Genomic DNA, 23,032 nt, shown 5'->3' with positions numbered 1-23,032 from the left:
TCGCCTCCAACATTCAAGATGGAATCAGTCAACACCAATCAAATCCGACCCTTTCCACAAACTCCAATCCTATGAACAACAGTGATGGTCACAGCTGGCAAATAGTCCGACCTAACAAAAGAAAGACGCCTTCAAACGAGACTTCAATGAAAATCAAGATGGTCAAGAAAGCAAATCCTGCTCTCCACCCAGTCACCATTTCACCATCCATGTATCAGCCCCTTGCAGTGGATGACGACGACGATGAAGACGAAGACGAGGACATGGATGTTCAAACATCTCAAACTAACAACTCAGCTAATACAACGCAGCAACCAGCACGTCCCCTTCCACCTCCGCCACCAGTCTTCATCCACGGTGTCATCAACTACCAGGAGATGAAGACCAACATCGGAACGGTTATTCGAGAAACAGAGTACACTTCTAGAACCCTAGCCAACAACACGGTTAAGATAAAACCAAAGGCTTCAGATGCGTACAGAACTTTGGTGAGACACCTGCGCACCAACAACATTATCTTCCACACTTACCAGATCAAGCAAGATCGAGCGTACCGAGTCGTCATCAGACACGTCCATTACTCGATTCCTATCGAAGACATCAAAGCCGACATTGAAAATTCAGGCTTCAAGGTGAGAACCATCATGAATATCACCCATCGTACGACAAAAACTCCTCTGAATCTGTTCTGTGTGGATTTGGAACCAGCAGACAACAATATAAAGACATATACAACCTCAAGTACATTCTGAACATGAAAGTTGCAATCGAACCACCAAGAAAGTCCACTAACATTGTCCAATGTACTCAATGCCAGGCGTACGTGTAAAGTGCGGTCGGGGGCACAGTTCTGCAACTTCCAGCGCAGTGCTCACTCTGTGATGGCCCACATCCTGCCAACTACAAAGGATGTAACCTTCAGAGGTTTCAATCGAAAACTCTTAGAAGCATGCTTGGCGCACCTTTCTATGTTTCAAACAAAAAACCATCCACACTGACCTGAAAATTCCTTTTGTCAGTGATGTAATCAAAGACAGATCACTTACCTATCAAAAGCGGATCCCTCACCATCCAAACCAGCTGATCCGAGACTTCCGTGAACCAGTCTCAATCAACAGAAGACTAAAAAGAACATGGCCCACTGATCTCTTCTCTTAACTAGATAGAACCATTGGAATCAGTACTCACGAGTGCATTTCCCTCCCAAACTACCATGGCCGACTGGAAAAACAGTGATCTGAGATGCCGGTAGGTTTTAGCATTTATGCTTCGAGACACTGTTTTCTCATCCGGTTTTGGGCTTGGGTAGGATGTGCACTATGATGGGTGTTAATTTGCATTTCAACAATGGTGAATACCATCTACTACTGGAGTGATACCACTGGGTATCTCCTCTATCATGTCATATTTATTTATTTACCTCAACCGATTTGCTTATTACAATTTTGTATACTAAAAAAAAAAAAAAAAAAAAAAAAAAAAAAAAAAAAAAAAAAAAAAAAAAAAAAAAAAAAAAAAAAATGCTATCGATAGCGATAGAGTGTGCGTTTCAAAACACGTGCCTTCCTGACTGATTGAGGGTTTCAATTACGTTTTGATTTTCGTCTTTCCACTTTTCCTTTTTATTTCATTTGTTCTGCTTTGTCTTTTTCGTCCCGCTTCGCATCACAGTGAACTGTTGTTCTTGTTGGAAAATGAATTTCAGCCAGTTGTTGTGTAGTACCATCATTCCACAATATACTTTCAGTCTAACTGTTTCTCTCTTGTACAAATTGCCTTCTTATTATTTCCAACTGGTTATGGGCCGTCACGCATTTTTTCCTATGCGTTTTTCACCTTGTACGTAGTGTATGATGCCTGATAGTGAAGAAAAGTTTGTGGACGCGATGACTTCTGTGAAAAAGATTGCTGTGAACATCGCGCTACCGCAAACCTTCGACTTGAAGGATGGAGAAGATTGTGTGGAGGAGTGGAATCTTTTCAAGATGCAGCTGATCAACTATATGAAGATCACTGGTTTGGATAGAGAATCTGAAGACATCAAGATATCCTTCTTTCTCACCCTGATCTCTAGGAAATGTCTGAAGGAGTACTCTTTGATGAAAATAGAAGATCCATCCCAGCTGAAGAACATTGTGGCTGCATTTGATGAGCGGATCATTCCGAAGCGTAATGTCATCTACGAGAGGTATAAGTTCGGTTTGGCAAAACAAGAGAGTGATGAGAGTGTGGACAAATTTGTAAGTAATCTAAAATCCTTAGCTAAGTCTTGTGATTACAATACCATGGAAGAGGAACTTATCAGAGATAAGATAGTCCTTGGGGTAGAAAGTAATGATTTGAGAAAGAAATTGCTAAGCGAAAGAGATTTGACTTTACAAAATGCAGTCGATATTAGTAGATTGTTTGAAGCCACTGAGAATAGAATGCGTTCTATCACTGAGAAGCAGGAATCTTGTACTAAAGATGAAACTGTGTTTATTTCTCGAGGTGAGACCAGCACTAAAGTTCGTTGCTTCAAATGCAAGCGTTTGGGTCATGTGAGCAAAAATTGTCATTTGTTCAATAAGAAAGAGAAACCCGAGACTTCTAAACCTGGAGATGGGTCTTCCTTCTTGATTGCTAGCTGTAATGACCAAACAAGTTCTAATAATGCTACTTGGTATTTTGATTCAGGAGCCACCTCTCATATTAGTAACAATGATGCATGTCTTGAGAATGTCGTCACACTGGATGAAGAGAAGGTGTTTGGTGTCGCTAATGGAGATCAGCTGAAATGTGGGACGAAAGGAGATGTGAAACTCGTCTGTCCTGATAAGAGCACGATCACGGCACATGATGTGTCCTATGTGCCGGGTGTTATGATGAACTTACTTTCGGTATCACAGATTACACAGAAAGGTAATACCGTTGTGTTTAGTAAGACAGGGTGTAAAGTTGTCCATGGTAAAGTTCGCGTCAAGAATAAATTTGTCATTGCCTCTGGGGTTAATGAAAATGGTTTGTACCGCTTTGACAGTTTGAATTCTAATGTCAATGTGTTGAATGAAGTGCCTGACAAGTCTGAGCTATGGCACAGAAGATTGGGGCACTTGAACATTCAAGATCTCAAAAGTCTTGAAAGAGATGGTACAGGCGTTGAACTGACAACTAAAACAATAGACAACTGTGATGCTTGTGCTAAAGGTAAACAGCACCGTACACCCTTTACTAATAATTCTACCCCTACCCGTGCAGATTCTCCTCTTGCTCTGATTCACTCAGATGTGTGCGGTCCCATGCAAGTGACCTCGTCTGGCGGCAACCGTTACTTCCTCACCTTCACTGATGACTTCAGTCGGATGTCTCACGTGTATTTTATCAAGAACAAACATGACGTTTTTGAGAAGTTCCGTGAGTACAAGGCTCTGGTGGAGAACCAAATTGGTAAGAAGATAAAAGTTTTCAGATCTGACAATGGTACAGAATATGTCAATAGTCAGTTCAAAGACTATTTCAGAGAATCTGGTATTCAGTTTCAAACGTCTGCACCGTATACACCTGAACAGAACCAGATCATGACTGTTGTGCAACGTATTGACCCACAGGCAGAAACAGTAGACGAGGGAGGAGAAGAATACATGCAGATGGAGAGTATGGCGGATGATAAGAAGCAGCTTGTTCAGGTAAAGTGATGTGTAGCCATTCTATGTTAGGAGAACTAGGTTGAATTTCACATTACAACCAAAATAGTATTTTCATTGAAATTACTGGAATTAGTTTGTTGAATTTACATAGTGCCTCTACGAAACCATTGGAAAGCCACTAAACCATTAAAGGTCTAGGGTTTATTTTTCTTCAGTTTCTGAATGGAAAATAGGAAAATACACATCTAAAAATTTCAAGTTGAAAATATGTCCAACACTAGTCTAGTTAGTTTGGAATGTAGTACAGCTTGTAAGTGCTGGATTGGAGGTTTGATTCTCCCTTAAGGCAAACTTTATCCTAAATAAAGTTCATCCTTGTTGTCTTCTATGACCTAGATCTAAATAACTACATAGAGAATCACTGATTGACACAGACTTATACTAACTCTATCCTCTTCATTACAGGACATGGAGGAAGGTCCCCAGCAGTTGATTGATCTGAACTCAAGTGAATATCAAACAGTGACCATTGTACCGTCCGAGGGTAGCACGGGCCCTCTTCATTACAGGACATGGAGGAAGGTCCCCAGCAGTTGATTGATCTGAACTCGAGTGAATATCAAACGGTGACCATTGTACCGTCCGAGGGTAGCACGGGTGAAGTTAGCTATGTACTCATTGTACAACAGAATGAAACAGAGCCTGGTCAGGTAAGAACACTCAACACCTAAGGGATATTTATTTTGCTCACACCATTTTTTATTATTATTTATTTTATTAAGTTCCTACTTGGGTTTTTTTCTGTCTCATACATTCAAACTTGAGAAGTTTACTTTTTTTAATGATATTTACTAAGAACACTCAACACCTAAGGGATATTTATTTTGCTCACACCATTTTTTATTATTATTTATTTTATTAAGTTCCTACTTGGGTTTTTTCTGTCTCATACATTCAAACTTGAGAAGTTTACTTTTGTTAATGACATTTACTTTCTTCTTCTTTTTCTTCTTCTTCTTCTTCTTCTTCACCACCTTTTCCCACTCAAGTGGGGTCGGCATTTTTAGACAACAATTTCCAGTTGCCTCGGTTATGATCATTGTCTACTAATAATCCCTTCTCACTCAGATCTTTGTTAACGCAATTCTCCTATTTCTTCTTCAATCTGCCTCTTGCTCTGCGTCCTTCCACTTCTATTCTGCTCACTCTCTTTTGTACATGCTCACAACAATTAATACGGTTATCTGAAAATCATTCATTGCAAACCACCGACAAAATAAAATAAAAACGCCAAAATAAAATTGTTTAAAATTTGTCAATAATAATTCAAAAGAACTATTATAGTTGTTGTGTAGTACCATCATTCCACAATATACTTTTCAGTCTGACTATTTCTCTCTTGTACAAATCGTCTATTTATTTCTTCCAACTATTATGCACAGTGTGCACACCGCATAATATTGACATCTGGCAACGCTGTACTTCGAAGCTTCCTGCAAAATTTTCGTGAAGAAAAATCAAGGATTTCCGCTTGTTTCTAGGTAGTTTTTACCTAACTTGATCTGTTTTTCCATCGCTTTTCCTCTTTAATATTTAAGTTTAACTCATTTCACCTTCAAAAGAGGGTTGGAAAAGTAAAATCCCATCCCCCTACTGTTGTCATGGGATTTTTCTCGAAAAATCTCGTCCTCAACACGCTCCCCTGTGCTAGATCCAGCTTTGAATTCGAACATCCTGCAAAAGTGCAAAATTTTCGTGAAGAAAAATCAAGGATTTCCGCTTGTTTCTCTTTTTCTAGGTAGTTTTTACCTAACTTGATCTGTTTTTCCATCGCTTTTCCTCTTTAACTTTTAAGTTTAACTCATTTCACCTTCAAAAGAGGGTTAAAAATCAGTTTAGAACGTTTAAAAGTGAAGGATTCCCAGCGCCAGTGGTGTTGGCCATGAAAAGCACTAATTTCTTGTAATGCCCCCTGTGATCCAGAATAGTAAGTAGAGAAACCACTCGGCTTTATTTCCGATAGGTGTCGTTCGCCGTTTCTGTTCAAGTTTTGAATCAAAAAGCAACTGATAAAACTTCTCTTTAAGAAAACCACTCGGCTTTATTTCCGATAGGTGTCGTTCGCCGTTTCTGTTCAAGTTTTGAATCAAAAAGCAACTGATAAAACTTCTCTTTACATTCTGTTAATGTTTTCTAGTGATAAGATCCCAAGACCGAAATGAAATTCTTGAAAATATCGATCGCACAATTTGGGGGTCCAAGCTTCAAAAGTGGAAGCCATTTTTTTGTTAATTCTACTGTGATTTTAATCCACGGCTTTACCGTCTACCTACAGTCTGTCCAGATGAATATGAGAGCAAGGAGAATTCCTTACATTGTTGCAATTAAGGTAAAGGTCTATTTTTATAAACTCTCTCTTTTAAAAAGCAGAGGTACCTTTAATCTATAAACTCTTTTTGTTGAGGGTCAAGTCGAAGAGGTTGAATTCTTTAACAGGTAAAGATGGTATCCATAGCAGGAGGAAGCACTGTGCAATGTACCTTCCCCTTTTAAAGATTTCCTACTGTTGCACCTTTGACATGTTTGGCAACTTAGCCTACTTTTTTGATAACTCTTGGCTCTCATAATCTGGATTGACCATGATGTTGCCTCTATGTTGGGCCAATGTTGCATGTGATTGTAAAAGCTCAAGTGCATTGCAAAGTGAGACTAGTTTTTTTTTTTTTGCATGTTTGTGTTGGTATTAAAAAACCACAAGTGTTTTGAAAAGGGAGTATTTTTTTTTTTTTTTTTTTTTTTTTTTTTTTAGGAGTTAGATTTGAACATTACTTATTTATTCAATTATCCAACTGTACCATTCCTGCTCCGTCCTCACACTCAATCAATCTCAACTTCTTCCTTGAACCTCTCACTCTCATCAAAATTGCTTGCACCACTGATATCTCAACTTTCACTTTCAACCATCCCAACACCCATGAATACGACTTTGTGAAATTCTTGAAAATATCGATCGCACAATTTGGGGGTCCAAGCTTCAAAAGTGGAAGCCATTTTTTTGTTAATTCTACTGTGATTTTTATCCACGGCTTTACAGTCTACCCATAGTCTGTCCAGATGAATATGAGAGCAAGGAGAATTCCTTACATTGTTGCAATTAAGGTAAAGGTCTATTTTTATAAACTCTCTCTTTTAAAAGGCAGAGGTAGCTTCAATCTCTAACCTCTTTTTGTTGAGGGTCAAGTCCAAGAGGTTGAATTCTTTAACAGGTAAAGATGGTATCCGTAGCAGGAGGAAGCACTGTGCAATGTACCTTCCCCTTTTAAAGATTTTCTACTGTTGCATTTTTGACATGTTTGGCAATTTAGCCTACTTTTTTGATAAGTGTCAGCATTAACAATGCCTGTGCACGCGACTCACGCTCAGATCACAGACCATGGTCTGCCAGACTGTCCGAACGGCGTGGCCTGAAAAAGCTCGAGACCTAGGTCCGTCAGACGGTCTGACCATGTGGCTGGTTAGAGTGATAGGTAATAAGGTTCGTTCTCTGAACGGTTGGCTTTCTCTTTTCGATTTTTATGAAAAAAAAAAAGTTTTTTTTTACAAGTTCCGCAATGCCTTTTCTACAAGTTTGGCCATGCCTCGGGATGAACTAGCGGGATTCCGGAGCGAAGCGATTCAAGCGACGGAATTCAGCTAGTAATAATATCAAACCTAGTACAAAAATGATTGACGCACTAAGGATTCTTGCATGGAATGCAAATGGGTTTACGCAATATGTATAATCGTAAACGGGAACTCGAAGTGTTTTTGCACCTACAAAAAATTGATATTGCTCTGATCTCTGAAACACATTTCACCTCCCAATCATACTTTCACATACCCAACTACAAAACTTATTAAATATTGATGTCAGACCAATCTTAATAGTTATTCAGGGCTTTTTCTTCTTCAATTTTACATTAAATAAATTGCACAAATTATTTACATTGGCTTTCTTCTCAATCTGTTTCCAGAGTGAAAGCACAAACCTTATGCCTGTGACATATGTCATGCTAGATTCACACAGTCCAATAGTCTCAAGTCACATCGACTCATACACAGTAAGTAACTAACCTTATGCCTGTGACATATGTCATGCTAGATTCACACAGTCCAATAGTCTCAAGTCACATCGACTCATACACAGTAAGTAACTAATGTGCCACTTGCCGATTGGAGGGTAAAACCCCCCTTACTGAAGAAGTCCTTAGCAGTTAAAGAGTAACGTTAAAAGAAAATAAATCAAGCTTGGTACACGCTACAAGGTAGGATTCCGTGAACGAACCTTATCTGTTTAGGACATATGTCATGCTAGATTCACACAGTCCAATAGTCTCAAGTCACATCGACTCATACACAGTAAGTAACTAATGTGCCACTTGCCGAATGGAGGGTAAAACCCCCCTCTTACTGAAGACCTTAGCAGTTAAAGAGTAACGTTAAAAGAAAATAAATCAAGCTTGGTACACGCTACAAGGTAGGATTCCGTGAACGAACCTTATCTGTTTAGGATAAAATGCGCTCCGGGCGGGAATTGAACCCGCGACCTAGCGCTTACAAAGCAGACAAGCTATCCTCCAAGCTAACTAGACTGGTCTTTTAATGGTCTTCACTTGACTGGAGTGGATTACGGACTGTCCCCTATCTAATAGACGTTAAAAAACAAGACTACAGATAAAAGGACAGACGAATTGATATATTTCTAATAGTTTAACGTCTATTAGATAGGGGACAGTCCGTAATCCACTCCAGTCAAGTGAAGACCATGTCCAGAAATATGTATTATCTGTTTAGGATAAAATGCGCTCCGAGCGGGAATTGAACTGGCGACCTAGCGCTTACAAAGCAGACGCGCTACCCTCCAAGCTAACTAGGCTGGTCTCTTGAATACTTTTAATTGTTCACTTAAAAAATCTAGAGAAGTGTGTGTAGCTACTTACTCAGGTATTGTGTTATTGACTGAGCAAAATATTTAGCTCATTGAAGTTTTTTTTCTATCATAGCTATTGGAAAACAGTGGTGAAACACTCATTTAAAAGAAGAATCTTGATAATCACTTTTGAGAGTAAACAGTCAAACTAAAGGAAAAATTATTATGTTAACACTTCAATCACACTTTCTTCAACTTTTCTCCCATAGATCCAGAAGAAGTGGACATGGCTAATGTGATTAAGATTAAGGTGGAAGCTCTCAGTGAAGTTTCAGGCGAGAAGGAAAGTGTCACGGAAATACAGAACTACCTCGACACATTTAACAAGGAAATAGAAGGAGGAGACCCCTCACAACATAATGGTAAGAACTTAGAACCTTGGAATAGTTTGTCTTTATTATGTAGTTTTAAGAGCAATGTAGGTACCATTCTAAATTGAATAATATTAGCTTACAATAAGGTGATTGGGGTATTCAAAGTGTATCTATCTATGTTCTATTATTTTCAAGTGCTGCTCATCAACACCTGGCTCCATGTAGGTATTCAAGGTGTAATCACAGAAATAATTTCATTTATTGGAAAAAAAAAAACTTCAAGTACTTTTTATTAATGGGGCTCAAAATATCTTATTCCTTTGATTGATTTGTTGACTCTAGAAAACCATCTTGCAACCTTTTACATGGCCATCAAGTGTAGTACCACTATTATTTTTCAATATTATTTTGTGATATTGTATACCAATGTGCCTATTTGTTCCTAGCAAACAGTAGTTTTTTTTCTCATTTTTGAGGATTATCCATAGTGTGAAACATGCCATTTATATTTATGGGCATTAGAGTGAACTTTTGAGTTGTATGGCCGCCATACACGCCATACATACACGCTACGCCACTGCTCATTGAAGTTTTTTTTTTTCCATCATAGCTATTGGAAAACAGTGGTGAAACACTCATCTAAAAGAAGAACCTTGATAATCTCTTTTGAGAGTAAACAGTCAAACTAAAGGAAAAATTATTATGTTAACACTTCAATCACACTTTCTTCAACTTTTCTCCCATAGATCCAGAAGAAGTGGACATGGCTAATGTGATTAAGATTAAGGTGGAAGCTCTCAGTGAAGTTTCAGGCGAGAAGGAAAGTGTCACGGAAATACAGAACTACCTCGACACATTTAACAAGGAAATAGAAGGAGGAGACCCCTCACAACATAATGGTAAGAACTTAGAACCTTGGAATAGTTTGTCCTTATTATGTAGTTTTAAGAGCAATGTAGGTACCATTCTAAATTGAATAATATTAGCTTACAATAAGGTGATTGGGGTATTCAAAGTGTATCTATCTATGTTCTATTATTTTCAAGTGGTGCTCATCAACACCTGGCTCCATGTAGGTATTCAAGGTGTAATCACAGAAATAATTCCATTTATTAGAAAGAAAAAAAAAAACTTGTACCTTTTATTAATGGAGCTCAAAATATCTTATTCCTTTGATTGATTTGTTGACTCTAGGAAACTAACTTCAACCTTCTGCATGGCCAACAAGTGTAGTACCACTATTATTTTTCAATATTATTTCGTGATATTGTATACCAATGTGTCTATTTGTTCCTAGCAAACAGTAGTTTTTTTTTCTCATTTTTGAGGATTATCCATAGTGTGAAATATCACTTTGTCTAATTTCAGTGCCAGAGGGTACTCAGTACTATGTGGATGAGGCTGGGCAGTATTATTTTCACAACACGGAGAGCAGTGGCGAGCATCAGATCATGAAACACCAAGATCCAACAATTGCGTCCGATCATCTTCAAAGCTATCTTGACAAACTTCAAGACTGGTTAAGAACTTGGCGTATCCGTGTAAGTAAGTCGGTCCATGTCACCTTCACCACCAGAACCACAACTTGTCCACCGGTTGCTAGGAACAACCAGCTCTTGCCTCAAAACGACAAAGTCCGGTACCTCGGGATTCATCTGGACCGCAAGTTAACCTGGAATCACCACATCACAACCAAACAACTTAAGCTAAAACACTGCAAGATGTTCTGGCTTCTCGGACCCAAATCGAAGCTTTCAATCGAGAACAAAATTCTACTGTACAAAATGAGCCTCAAACCAGTGTGGACTTATGGTATAGAGCTCTGGGGCTGTGAAAAACCTTCTAACATCAACATCATTCAAAGGTTTCAATCGAAAACTCTAAGAAGCATGCTTGGCGCACCTTTCTATGTTTCTAACAAAACCATCCACACTGACCTGAAAATTCCTTTTGTCAGTGATGTAATCAAAGTCAGACCACTTACCTATCAAAAGCGGATCCGGACTCAAAAGTTCACTCTAATGCCCATAAATATTAATGGCATGGCATGTACTGTGATGGGACTTGGTAGACCTGTGCATGAGCCCTACATGCACGCCCTACACTTGAATTTAGACCACGCTACGCCACTGTCAATGAGCTAAATATTTTGCTCAGTCAATAACACAATACCTGAGTAAGTAGCTACACACACTTCTCTAGATTTTTTAATGAGTTCATTGCTTAATTGAAGTTCCCAAACGCTTCATTTTGTTTCTTGTGGAGTAGCATGGAGAGTTTCCTGGTAAGTTTGTTGAGGAGTGTTTTGTGTTGGGGAATCCTGTTTGCCTGCCATCTCGATCGTACTCTTCTTTTTTCTGCTATCAGGTATCAGGTCTCGTATTTCCTTAGGAATGTTAATAATTTGCTCTTTTTGTTTGATTTCAGGTGTCGCATAGTTGGCTGCTTCTTGTATGAGTGTTTTCAAGTATTGAGCCGCTTCATCTACTTCATTAGGAGACTTCAGACTTAATCTTAGGTTGGCCTTGTCGTCAATATACCATTTAAAGGCTTCCCAGTTGGTTTTTGTTGTTGTCAGTTTTACTGTTTGAGACTTGGTAATCACTTGGGCAGATAGTGTTAGAATGATCGGCGAGTGATCTGAAGAAAGCTCATCTCTGTTCTCCACATGAATATAGCTGTCTGCAACGCCATTCGTGACAAAGAAGTCAATAACATCTGGTTTCCTGGTGGGGTCAGAAGGCGAATGAGTTGGTTCACCATTGGATATGATCTTGAAGTTTCCTGATCTTGTAGCATTGTAGAGAGCGCGTCCACGAGGTGAAATGAGGCGCGAGCCCCAGAACGTATGTTTGGCATTCCAGTCTCCACCCGCAATGAGCGGTGTACCTGTTTACTCTCAAAAGAGATTATCAAGGTTCTTCTTTTAGATGAGTGTTTCACCACTGTTTTCCAATAGCTATGATAGAAAAAAAACTTCAATGAGCTAAATATTTTGCTCAGTCAATAACACAATACCTGAGTAAGTAGCTACACACACTTCTCTAGATTTTTTAATGAGTTCATTGCTTAATTTACTTACCTGACATTTTGAACTTTTTTGATTACAAAATGAATGGCACAGTCACATACATAAGTTGAGTTCTTCTGATGGTGCTTTCACTCTGGAAACAGATTGAGAAGAAAGCCAATGTAAATAATTTGAGCAATTTATTTAATGTAAAATTGAAGAAGAAAAAGCCCTGAATAACTATTAAGATTGGTCTGACATCAATATTTAGCCAAATGTGGAGCACCAAGTTGCCTTCAGTCCTGAAGCAATTTGTGCAATTTATTTAATGTAAAATTGAAGAAGAAAAAGCCCTGAATAACTATTAAGATTGGTCTGACATCAAAATTTAGCCAAATGTGGAGCACCAAGTTGCCTTCAGTCCTAAAGCAACCTACCTATCTATTTGAATAATTACTACCAAATGTTATATGCTTACATGTACTTACAGTTTCTGCCATCCTTGAACCCTGGATCTAAAAAGGTAGTCTTGTCAAACAAGGGCATGATCAACACAGAGACAATTGTAAAGAATGGGCTCAATGCTCAATTGGCATGGGGTCCTGCTACTATTGAACCTGACATGCAGGAAGCGTCACCAAACAGTCCTGCACTAATCGGAGACCTCATGCAAACAGGGGTTTGGGAACCATCAAGGAGAGTGTTCTTTGATGTTTACATTGTTAATGCTGACACTTCCTCTTATGGAACCCACCCCTGGACAAGTATTGCTCAAACTCACTCACAAGAGAAACACGGGAAATATGATAAAGCCACTGAAGACCTGCGAGCATCATTTAGCCCAGTTTTTCCATCGCTTTTCCTCTTTAATATTTAAGTTTAACTCATTTCACCTTCAAAAGAGGGTTGAAAATCAGTTTAGAACGTTTAAAAGTGAAGGATTCCCAGCGCCAGTGGTGTTGGCCATGAAAAGCACTAATTTCTTGTAATGCCCCCTGTGATCCAGAATAGTAAGTAGAGAAACCACTCGGCTTTATTTCCGATAGGTGTCGTTCGCCGTTTCTGTTCAAGTTTTGAATCAAAAAGCAACTGATAAAACTTCTCTTTACATTCTGTTAATGTTTTCTAGTGATAAGATCCCAAGACCGAAATGAAATTCTTGAAAATATCGATCGCACAATTTGGGGGTCCAAGCTTCAAAAGTGGAAGCCATTTTTTTGTTAATTCTACTGTGATTTTAATCCACGGCTTTACAATCTACCTATAGACTGTCCAGATGAATATGAGAGCAAGGAGAATTCCTTACATTGTTGCAATTAAGGTAAAGGTCTATTTTTATAAACTCTCTCTTAAAAAGCAGAGGTAGCTTCAATCTATAACCTCTTTTTGTTGAGGGTCAAGTCCAAGAGGTTGAATTCTTTAACAGGTAAAGATGGTATCCATAGCAGGAGAGGAAGCACTGTGCAATGTACCTTCCCCTTTTAAAGATTTTCTACTGTTGCATTTTTGACATGTTTGGCAATTTAGCCTACTTTTTTGATAAGTGTCAGCATTAACAATGCAAACATCAAAGAATGCTCTCCTTGCTGGTTCCCAAACCCCTGTTTGCATGAGGTTTGATTAGTGCAGGACTGTTTGATGACGCTTCCTGCATGTCAGGTTCAATAGTAGCAGGACCCCATGCCAATCGAGCCCATTCTTTACAATTGTCTCTGTGTTGATCATGCCCTTGTTTGACAAGACTACCTTTTTAGATCCAGGGTTCAAGGGTGGCAGAAACTGTAAGTACATGTAAGCATACATATAACATTTGGTAGTAATTATTCAAATAGATAGGTAGGTTGCTTCAGGACTGAAGGCAACTTGGTGCTCCTCTAGATAGGACCATTGCAATCAGTACTCACGAGTGCATTTCCCTCCCGAACTACCATGGCCGACTGGAAAAACAGTGATCTGGGATGCTGGTAGGTTTTAGCATTTATGCTTCGAGACACTGTTTTCTCATCCGGTTTTGGGCTTGGGTAGGATGTGCACTATGGGTGTTGATTTGCATTTCAACAATGGTGAATACCATCTACTACTGGAGTGATACCACTGGGTATCTCCGCTATCATGTCATGTTTGTTTACCCCAACCGATTTGCTTATTACAATTTTGTAAACTAAAAAAAAAAAAAAATGCACAAAATAAATGTTTGTGTTCTCAAAGTATTATGCACAGTGTGCACACCGCATAATATAATATTGACATCTGGCAACGCTGTACTTCGAAGCTTCGAAGGATCTGGCACAGGGGAGCGTGTTGAGGACGAGATTTTTGTGGGAATTTTGCTATAAATCCCACCATTAATTAATATTAGCTTACAATAAGGTGATTGGGGTATTCAAAGTGTATCTATCTATGTTCTATTATTTTCAAGTGGTGCTCATCAACACCTGACCCATGTAGGTATTCAAGGTGTAATCACAGAAATAATTCCATTTATTAGAAAGAAAAAAAAACTTGTACCTTTTATTAATGGAGCTCAAAATATCTTATTCCTTTGATTGATTTGTTGACTCTAGGAAACTAACTTCAACCTTCTGCATGGCCAACAAGTGTAGTATCACTATTATTTTTCAATATTATTTCGTGATATTGTATACCAATGTGTCTATTTGTTCCTAGCAAACAGTAGTAATATTAGCTTACAATAAGGTGATTGGGGTATTCAAAGTGTATCTATCTATGTTCTACTATTTTCAAGTGGTGCTCATCAACACCTGGCTCCATGTAGGTATTCAAGGTGTAATCACAGAAATAATTCCATTTATTAGAAAAAAAAAACTTCAAGTACATTTTATTAATGGAGCTCAAAAAATATCTTATTCCTTTGATTGATTTGTTGACTCTAGGAAACTAACTTCAACCTTCTGCATGGCCAACAAGTGTAGTACCACTATTATTTTTCAATATTATTTTGTGATATTGTATACCAATGTGCCTATTTGTTCCTAGCAAACAGTAGTGTGAAATACCTATCACTTTGTCTAATTTCAGTGCCAGAGGGTACTCAGTATTATGTGGATGAGGCTGGGCAGTATTATTTTCACAACACGGAGAGCAGTGGCGAGCATCAGATCATGACTGTTGTGCAACGTATTGACCCACAGGCAGAAACAGTAGACGAGGGAGGAGAAGAATACATGCAGATGGAGAGTATGGGACTTATTCTCTGCAAAAGGATTTTAGACTTATACTGATTTTCTGCAAAAGGATTTTAGACTTAAACTGATTTTCTGCAAAAGGATTTTAGACTTATACTGATTTTCTGCAAAAGGATTTTAGACTTAAACTGATTTTCTGCAAAAGGATTTTAGACTTATACTGATTTTCTGCAAAAGGATTTTAGACTTAAACTGATTTTCTGCAAAAGGATTTTAGACTTATACTGATTTTCTGCAAAAGGATTTTAGACTTAAACTGATTTTCTGCAAAAGGATTTTAGACTTATACTGATTTTCTGCAAAAGGATTTTAGACTTAAACTGATTTTCTGCAAAAGGATTTTAGACTTAAACTGATTTTCTGCAAAAGGATTTTAGACTTATACTGATTCTCTGCAAAAGGATTTTAGACTTCTACTTACTGATTCTCTACCAAAAGGATTTTAGACTTATACTGATTTTCTGCAAAAGGATTTTAGACTTATACTTATTTTCTGCAAAATGATTTTAGACCTAGACTGATTCTCTGCAAAATGATTTTAGACTTATACTTATTCTCTGCAAAAGGATTTTAGACTTATACTGATTTTCTGCAAAAGGATTTTAGACTTATACTGATTCTCTGCAAAATGATTTTAGACTTATACTTATTCTCTGCAAAAGGATTTTAGACTTATACTGATTTTCTGCAAAAGGATTGTAGACTTATACTGATTCTTTGCAGAAAGATTTTAGGCTTACACTTATTCTCTGCAAAAGGATTTTAAGCTTATACTTATGCTCTCTCCCCCGTCAGGTATCTACTAGCGCGTCATCTGAAGTCACACTCAGAGGAGCGTCCACACAAGTGTTCTGTGTGTGAGCGTGGCTTCAAGACTATCGCCTCTCTTCAGAATCACATCAATACTCACACCGGGGTGAAGCCACATAAGTGCAAGTACTGCGAGTCTCGGTTCACCACGTCCGGCGAGCTGGTCAGACATGTACGATACAAACACACGCATGAGAAACCCGAGCTGGTCAGACATGTGCGATACAAACACACGCATGAGAAACCACACAAGTGCAGCATATGTGACTACGCCAGTGTGGAGCTGAGCAAGATGAGAAACCACATGCGGAGTCATACTGGCGAGAGACCTTACCAGGTAAATAGTAGAGGGGATAGATAGTGGCTATGTGTAGCTATAATTGTAGAGATTTTCATGTAAAATCCTTAAAATAATGTTTATTATTTTTTGTTATTGAAAAAAAAAAAAGGATATTCTTCCACTAGGTATTGAGCAAGGGAACTCGGCAGCGTTCATGGGAACTCTACTTGGTTCTTCCAACTTAAAGATGTTTTTTTTTATGTAATCTAGTTTTAATGTATAATTCGCTTATGTTTTGTATTCCAGTGTGCACATTGCACCTACGCCAGTCCGGATACGTTCAAACATGTAATCTAGTTTTAATGTATAATTCGCTTGTTTTGTATTCCAGTGTGCACATTGCACCTACGCCAGTCCGGATACGTTCAAACTGAAGCGACATCTTCGTATACACACCGGGGAGAAACCTTATGCCTGTGACATATGTCATGCTAGATTCACACAGTCCAATAGTCTCAAGTCACACCGACTCATACACAGTAAGTAACAAATGTGCCACTTGCCGAATGGAGGGTAAAACCTCCCCTTACTGAAGACCTTAGCAGTTAAAGAGTAACGTTAAAAGAAAATAAATCAAGCTTGGTACACGCTACAAGGTAGGATTCCGTGAACGACCGGGGAGAAACCTTATGCCTGTGACATATGTCATGCTAGATTCACACAGTCCAATAGTCTCAAATCACATCGACTCATACACAGTAAGTAATTAATGTGCCACTTGCCGATTGGAGGGTAAAACCTCCCCTTACTGAAGACCTCAGCAGTTAAAGAGTAACGTTAAAAGAAAATAAATCAAGCTTGGTACACGCTACAAGGTAGGATTCCGTGAACGAACCTTATCTGTTTAGGATAAAATGCGCTCCGAGCGGGAATTGAACTCGCGACCTAGCGCTTACAAAGCAGACGCGCTACCCTCCAAGCTAACTAGACTGGTCTTTTGAAAATGGACAAGAATAATTTATAACGCCCGTAATATTTTTTGTTTCTAGCTGGAGAGAAACCCGTGTTCTACTGTGACCTCTGTCCTGCTACTTGTGGACGCAAAACTGATCTCAGAATACATGTACAGAAGTTACACACAGCCGAGGCCCCACTCAAGTGTAAACGCTGTGGTAAAACTTTCCCGGATAGATATAACTATAAGGTAAGTAATAACTGAAGACTTTCATGCAAGTAGAGCCGAACTCCACTCGGGCCCTTTTTGGGTCAACTAGTTCTTCTAAATGCGGAATGTTTTTAAGATTCAGTTTAAAATAGAATCTTGTTCATATTAGATTAGATATTGGTGCTTTATTTAAACTGTTAAATTAGGACATGTAGTCCGTTTATCTCAACAGTTTATCTCCCAACAAGGATATCTCCATTATTTATCAAGATACATGCGTTTTTGTAGCATCCAAACATTTTCAGTGGAAAACAAAAACTTTCTTTTTATTATTAACATTTATTATAGTGTGCAAACATAATTATAAAATGTTATATACACTGAGAGGGGAAGATTTACACTTTTAGTTTGGTCATTTTAATAAAGTTAAGGACAGAGGTAGGATCATTATTTAAACAGGCATGTAGATTGTTAGGGTTCCTAATATTTTGGTATTTACAGCAATCTTTCAGAATGTGCTTCACTGTGAGGTTACATTGGCAAACATTACACTTGATTAAAAGGTGTGTTACTCATGCACTCACCTCAAACAGTTTTCTAATCCAAGTTGGATTGTATGTCAATTTGTTTTTTGTTTTCAGCTCCATTGTAAATCTCATGAGGGGGAGAAGTGCTGGAAATGTGAACTGTGTCCGTATGCGTCATCTAGTCAGAGACATCTCGAGTCTCACATGTTAATACATACAGATCAGAAACCTTATCTGTGTGATCATTGCGATCAGGTAAATATACAATAGAGTCTCACATGTTAATACATACAGATCAGAAACCTTATCTGTGTGATCATTGCGATCAGGTAACATATCTTGGATTCCTTACCTTGTTTGATGACCAAGGAAGTATTGCCATGGCGCCCTACTATTTTGCCATATTTTAGGGAAATTTGGAAAAATGCCATAAAAAGCCTGATTTTGCCATATTCTAAGCATATTTAGGTTATTTTGCCATATTTCAAGCATTTTTAGGGCAAAATATAAAACTTTAAGAACAATGATTTTTTCTTGCAACAAAAAAAGTACTAAAAAACCGTACTCAAATAGTGGTTATGCATTTGGGGAAACATTTAGCATGAAAGGTGAATTCCTACGTAAAAATCCTCAAAAATCCAAATCTGAAGTCAAAACAGTGAAAAATTATTCTAAAACGTTGATAATTCAATTTTTATTTGACGTTCCAAGGAAAAATGTCTGATTCTCTAAAAAAATCGCTTTTCCCAAAATAAGTGCCATATTGCCATGTTTTTTAGTACCATATTTTCGAAAAATAAGTGCCATATTCTGAACTTCTCTGTTGATGACATACTTAGAACAACTATTAATGAATTTATTTAATTTAAACATCTTTTGTAAATACTTAAATAGCAGGGTTTATACGCGACCTGGAAAAACTGGAAAAGTCATGGTATCTGAAAATCGGCCAAAAAGTCATGGAAAATCGTGAAAATTTAAAGAAAACCTGGAAAAGTCACGGAATTTACCACCCGGTCAAAAATAGTGAAAAAATATTTTAAAACGTTGAAAATTCAATTTTTATTTGACGTTCCAAGGAAAAATGTAAAACATTTGCCTCTGATTCTCTAAAAAATCGCCAATTTTGCCATGTTTTGAAAAAATAAATGCCATATTTTCCCAAAATAAGTGCCATATTCTGAACTTCTCTGTTGATGACATACTTAGAACAACTATGTATTAATGAATTTATTTAATTTAAACATCTTTTGTAAATACTTAAACAGCAGGGTTTATACGCGACCTGGAAAAACTGAAAAAGTCATGGAATCTGAAAATCGGCCAAAAAGTCATGGAAAATCGTGAAAATTTAAAGAAAACCTGGAAAAGTCACGGAATTTACCATAGCAGGGTTTATACGCGACCTGGAAAAACTGAAAAAGTCATGGAATCTAAAAATCGGCCAAAAAGTCATGGAAAATCGTGAAAATTTAAAGAAAACCTGGAAAAGTCACGGAATTTACCACCCGGTCAAAAATTAAAAATGTTCAAATTAAATATCAAGTTTTTCCAAAAATCGGTCTGCGGCGCATTCCCCCTCATATTCCTTGACGTTCTGCATATTTTATTCAAATGAAGGGCAATCTTACTGATTTTTAAGTACCTCTGTCCCCTAATTTTCTGGAAAACTCATGGAAATTGTCTGGAAAAATCATGGAATAGTCATGGAATTTCATTCCAGGAAAAGCGTATAAACCCTGAATAGACACTAAAAAAAAAAAATACCTTGTTTGTATAGCTCCACTAACACCAAACTCCCGTTTTTTTGTGACTTGTCGCGTTTTCGCAAACATATTTGCGGTTTATGATACTTAATTCTCTTGTGTTCTCATATCCAGACGTTCCGTCAGAAGCAGCTACTCAAGCGCCATGTGAATCCCCTAATTTCCTGGAAAACTCACGGAAATTGTCTGGAAAAGTCATGGAATAGTCATGAAATTTCATTCCGGTAAAAGCGTATAAACCCTGAATAGGACACTGGGGGAAAAAAATACCTTGTTTGTATAACTCCAATACTTCCAATAGAATTAAAATTATCGAAAAGTTTGCTTACCTATCTAACACCAAACTCCCGTTTTTTTGTGTGACTTTTCCCGTTTTCGCAACATATTTGCGGTTTATGATACTTAATTCTCTTGTGTTCTCATATCCAGACGTTCCGTCAGAAGCAGCTACTCAAGCGCCATGTGAATTGCTTCGTTTGTTTGTGCGCAAGTGTTTCTGCGCATTTTGACGTGAAATCTGTCGTCACAACTCTTTGAACTTTTTCATTAGAACGGCAGTTAAAAATTGAATTTTCGACCTTTTACAGTTATTTTTTCGGAGTTTTGACCTCAGATTTGGATTTTTCACTACTTTTTAAGTAGGAACGACCACTTATTAATAATACCTATTTTCCCAATTGCAACTGCTCCATTGACATTTAGTTTTGGCTTCAAAATTTTACGAGTGGATGCCTTTGCTATTTCTTTAGCAAACGACCATTTAATAATAATATTTTCTCAATTGCAACTGCTCCATTGACATTTAGTTTTGGCTTCAAAATTTTACGAGTGGATGCCTTTGCTATTTCTTTAGCAAAGTACATTTCAGGCTGGTATTCTCCCTGTTTTAAGTCAGACTAAGCTGGTCTACTCCCTGTTTAAAGTCCCCCAGCCAGACCTACGGGTAATATAATAATATTGGTATGGTTACCTCGGCTGGCTGGGGTTGAACCCACGCCCTCCTGATTACCAGGCGAGTGTCTTGGCCGCTAAACCACCAAGCCACTGAAGTGCTGGTCACGAATTGACAGTTATATGTACGAAACGATTCTGGACTCATTGAACAACAGGTGAGCATATAACGAGTAACAGGTGAGAATATAACGAGTAACACGTGAGAATATAACGAGTAACAGGTGAGAATATAACGAGTGACAGGTGAGAATATAACGAGTAACAGGTGAGAATATAACGAGTATCTGACGTCACAACTCTTTGAACGGCGTTCATTAGAACGGCAATCAAAAATTGAATTTTCGACCTTTTACTGTTATTTTTTCGGAGTTTTGTGACCTCAGATTTGGATTTTTCACTACTTTTTACGTAGGAATGACCATTTATTAATAATATCTATTTTCCCAATTGCAACTGCTCCATTGACATTTAGTTTTGGCTTCAAAATTTTACGAGTGGATGCCTTTGCTATTTCTTTAGCAAAGTACATTTCAGGCTGGTATTCTCCCTGTTTTAAGTCAGACTAAGCTGGTCTACTCCCTGTTTAAAGTCCCCCAGCCAGACCTACGGGTAATATAATAATATTGGTACGGTTACCTCGGCTGGGGTTGAACCCACGCCCTCCTGATTACCAGGCGAGTGTCTTGGCCGCTAAACCACCAAGCCACTGAAGTGCTGGTCACGAATTGACAGTTATATGTACGAAAATATTTCCAATTTATAATCCCGCAAATGTAATAAAAAGTCGTGTGATGTTCACACTAGGTTATTTTTTAATCAGCGTTCGTTCATGAGATTTTATTTGATATGTAATTCTAATTTTATTTAAAATTATACCTATCGTGTGAAAATTGAACAATATTGCAAATGACGAATGTTGTTTTTATTTTATTTCTAGTATCTACTGAATCTCTACTTTTTAAAGAGGTTTGATAGAGGGAATTCTAATTGCTAAGGTCTTATTGTCCCGAAAGCGAGGAGAGAAGGGAGATAGGATAACAGAAAGCCAGCCGTTCCGAGAATCGAACCAACGACCTAGCTCTTATAAGTCAGACGCGTTACCGTCCAAGCTAACTAGGCTGGTATCTACTTTTTGATTCACAAGTATTTTTGCAGTGTTAAATACGCTAGAACAGTTGAGCAACGTTCATCATGGTATCCTAAATGACTAGAAATGGAAGAAGAAAAAGTAAAAAGACTAAATCCGTTTTTATAAAACTACATAAAACGTTTCAATAAAGGTATATTTATTTATTCAAACGAGTAACAGGTGAGAATATAACGAGTAACAGGTGAGAATATAACGAGCAACAGGTGAGAATAAAACGAGTAACAGGTGAGAATATAACGAGTAACAGGTGAGAATATTACGAGTAACAGGTGAGAATATAACGAGTGACAGGTGAGAATATAACGAGTAACAGGTGAGAATATAACGAGTAACAGGTGATAATAAAACGAGTAACAGGTGATAATAAAACGAGTAACAGGTGAGAATATAACGAGTGACAGGTGAGAATATAACGAGTAACAGGTGAGAATATAACGAGTAACAGGTGATAATAAAACGAGTAACAGGTGAGAATATAACGAGCAACAGGTGAGAATAAAACGAGTAACAGGTGAGAATAAAACGAGTAACAGGTGAGAATATAACGAGTAACAGGTGAGAATATAACGAGTAACAGGTGAGAATATAACGAGCAACAGGTGAGAATATAACGAGCAACAGGTGAGAATAAAACGAGTAACAGGTGAGAATATAACGAGTAACAGGTGAGAATATAACGAGCAACAGGTGAGAATATAACGAGCAACAGGTGAGAATATAACGAGTAACTGGTGAGAATATAACGAGTAACTGGTGAGAATATAATGAGCAACATGTAAGCATATAACGAGTAACAGGTGAGAATATAACGAGCAACAGGTGAGAATATAACGAGTAACTGGTGAGAATATAACGAGTAACTGGTGAGAATATAACGAGCAACATGTAAGCATATAACGAGTAACAGGTGAGAATATAACGAGTAACAAGTGAGAATATAACGAGTAACAGGTGAGCATACAGCAAGTAACTGGTGAAAATATTGTACTTATGTCGAAGGTATTAACATTAACCACCATTATTTCCATGTTCCCTCACTAGGTGGCGCTGAAGCTAGGTCGTCAGAAGAAGGTACACATCATAGACGGACACAAGGTGGAGGTGATACCTGATGATGAAGAAGAGGAGGAGGGGGAGGAGACAGAGGAGGAGGAAGAGGGGGGAGGAGAGGATGATGGACATCTCTAAAAGTAGCACCATTCGATTCGGCGTGAAAAATCACATTGATTAGAATATTCACATCCGAATGACCAAA

The 23,032-nt window shown here is 38.0% G+C and overlaps 1 protein-coding gene and 1 long non-coding RNA gene across 2 annotated transcripts; one reads left to right on the top strand and one right to left on the bottom strand.

The window, feature by feature from the left end:
• The first annotated feature begins 1,737 nt into the window (after positions 1–1,737).
• LOC103514291 lies at positions 1,738–22,965 on the top strand. The gene is made up of 19 exons (XM_026827315.1): positions 1,738–2,901; positions 3,238–3,665; positions 4,196–4,336; positions 7,640–7,726; positions 7,964–8,024; positions 8,805–8,957; positions 9,656–9,808; positions 10,278–10,773; positions 11,337–11,376; positions 12,410–12,744; positions 15,921–16,105; positions 16,151–16,272; positions 16,607–16,754; positions 17,265–17,419; positions 18,022–18,162; positions 19,788–19,867; positions 20,103–20,109; positions 20,744–20,782; positions 22,819–22,965. The coding sequence occupies exons 1-19, from the start codon at positions 1,851–1,853 to the stop codon at positions 22,963–22,965; spliced, it is 3,969 nt and encodes a 1,322-aa protein (XP_026683116.1). The 5' UTR covers positions 1,738–1,850.
• On the bottom strand, positions 5,172–13,239 carry LOC113469531. Its single transcript, XR_003392903.1, has 2 exons — positions 12,813–13,239; positions 5,172–5,239 (listed from the first exon to the last, which is right to left on the bottom strand). It is a non-coding gene; the product is annotated as an uncharacterized LOC113469531 (long non-coding RNA).
• Positions 22,966–23,032: the final 67 nt, after the last annotated feature.

The sequence above is a fragment of the Diaphorina citri genome, unplaced genomic scaffold (genome assembly GCF_000475195.1).
Source record: "Diaphorina citri unplaced genomic scaffold, Diaci psyllid genome assembly version 1.1 scaffold1117, whole genome shotgun sequence".
Taxonomy (NCBI): Eukaryota; Metazoa; Arthropoda; class Insecta; order Hemiptera; family Psyllidae; genus Diaphorina; species Diaphorina citri.
The sequence above is the reverse complement of the archived record's forward strand: the minus strand, read 5'-3'. Positions and strand labels throughout refer to the sequence as shown.

What these genes read in the sequence shown, in the direction of transcription:
- LOC103514291 (XM_026827315.1), top strand. Translation starts at nt 1,851, where the DNA reads ATGATGCCTGATAGTGAAGAAAAGTTTGTGGACGCGATGACTTCTGTG. An exon ending in AGACCCCTCACAACATAATG is followed by an intron (nt 8,958 to 9,655) that starts GTAAGAACTTAG and finishes TTTCTCCCATAG; the next exon opens with ATCCAGAAGAAGTGGACATG. An exon ending in GTCCGGCGAGCTGGTCAGAC is followed by an intron (nt 16,106 to 16,150) that starts ATGTACGATACA and finishes AGCTGGTCAGAC; the next exon opens with ATGTGCGATACAAACACACG.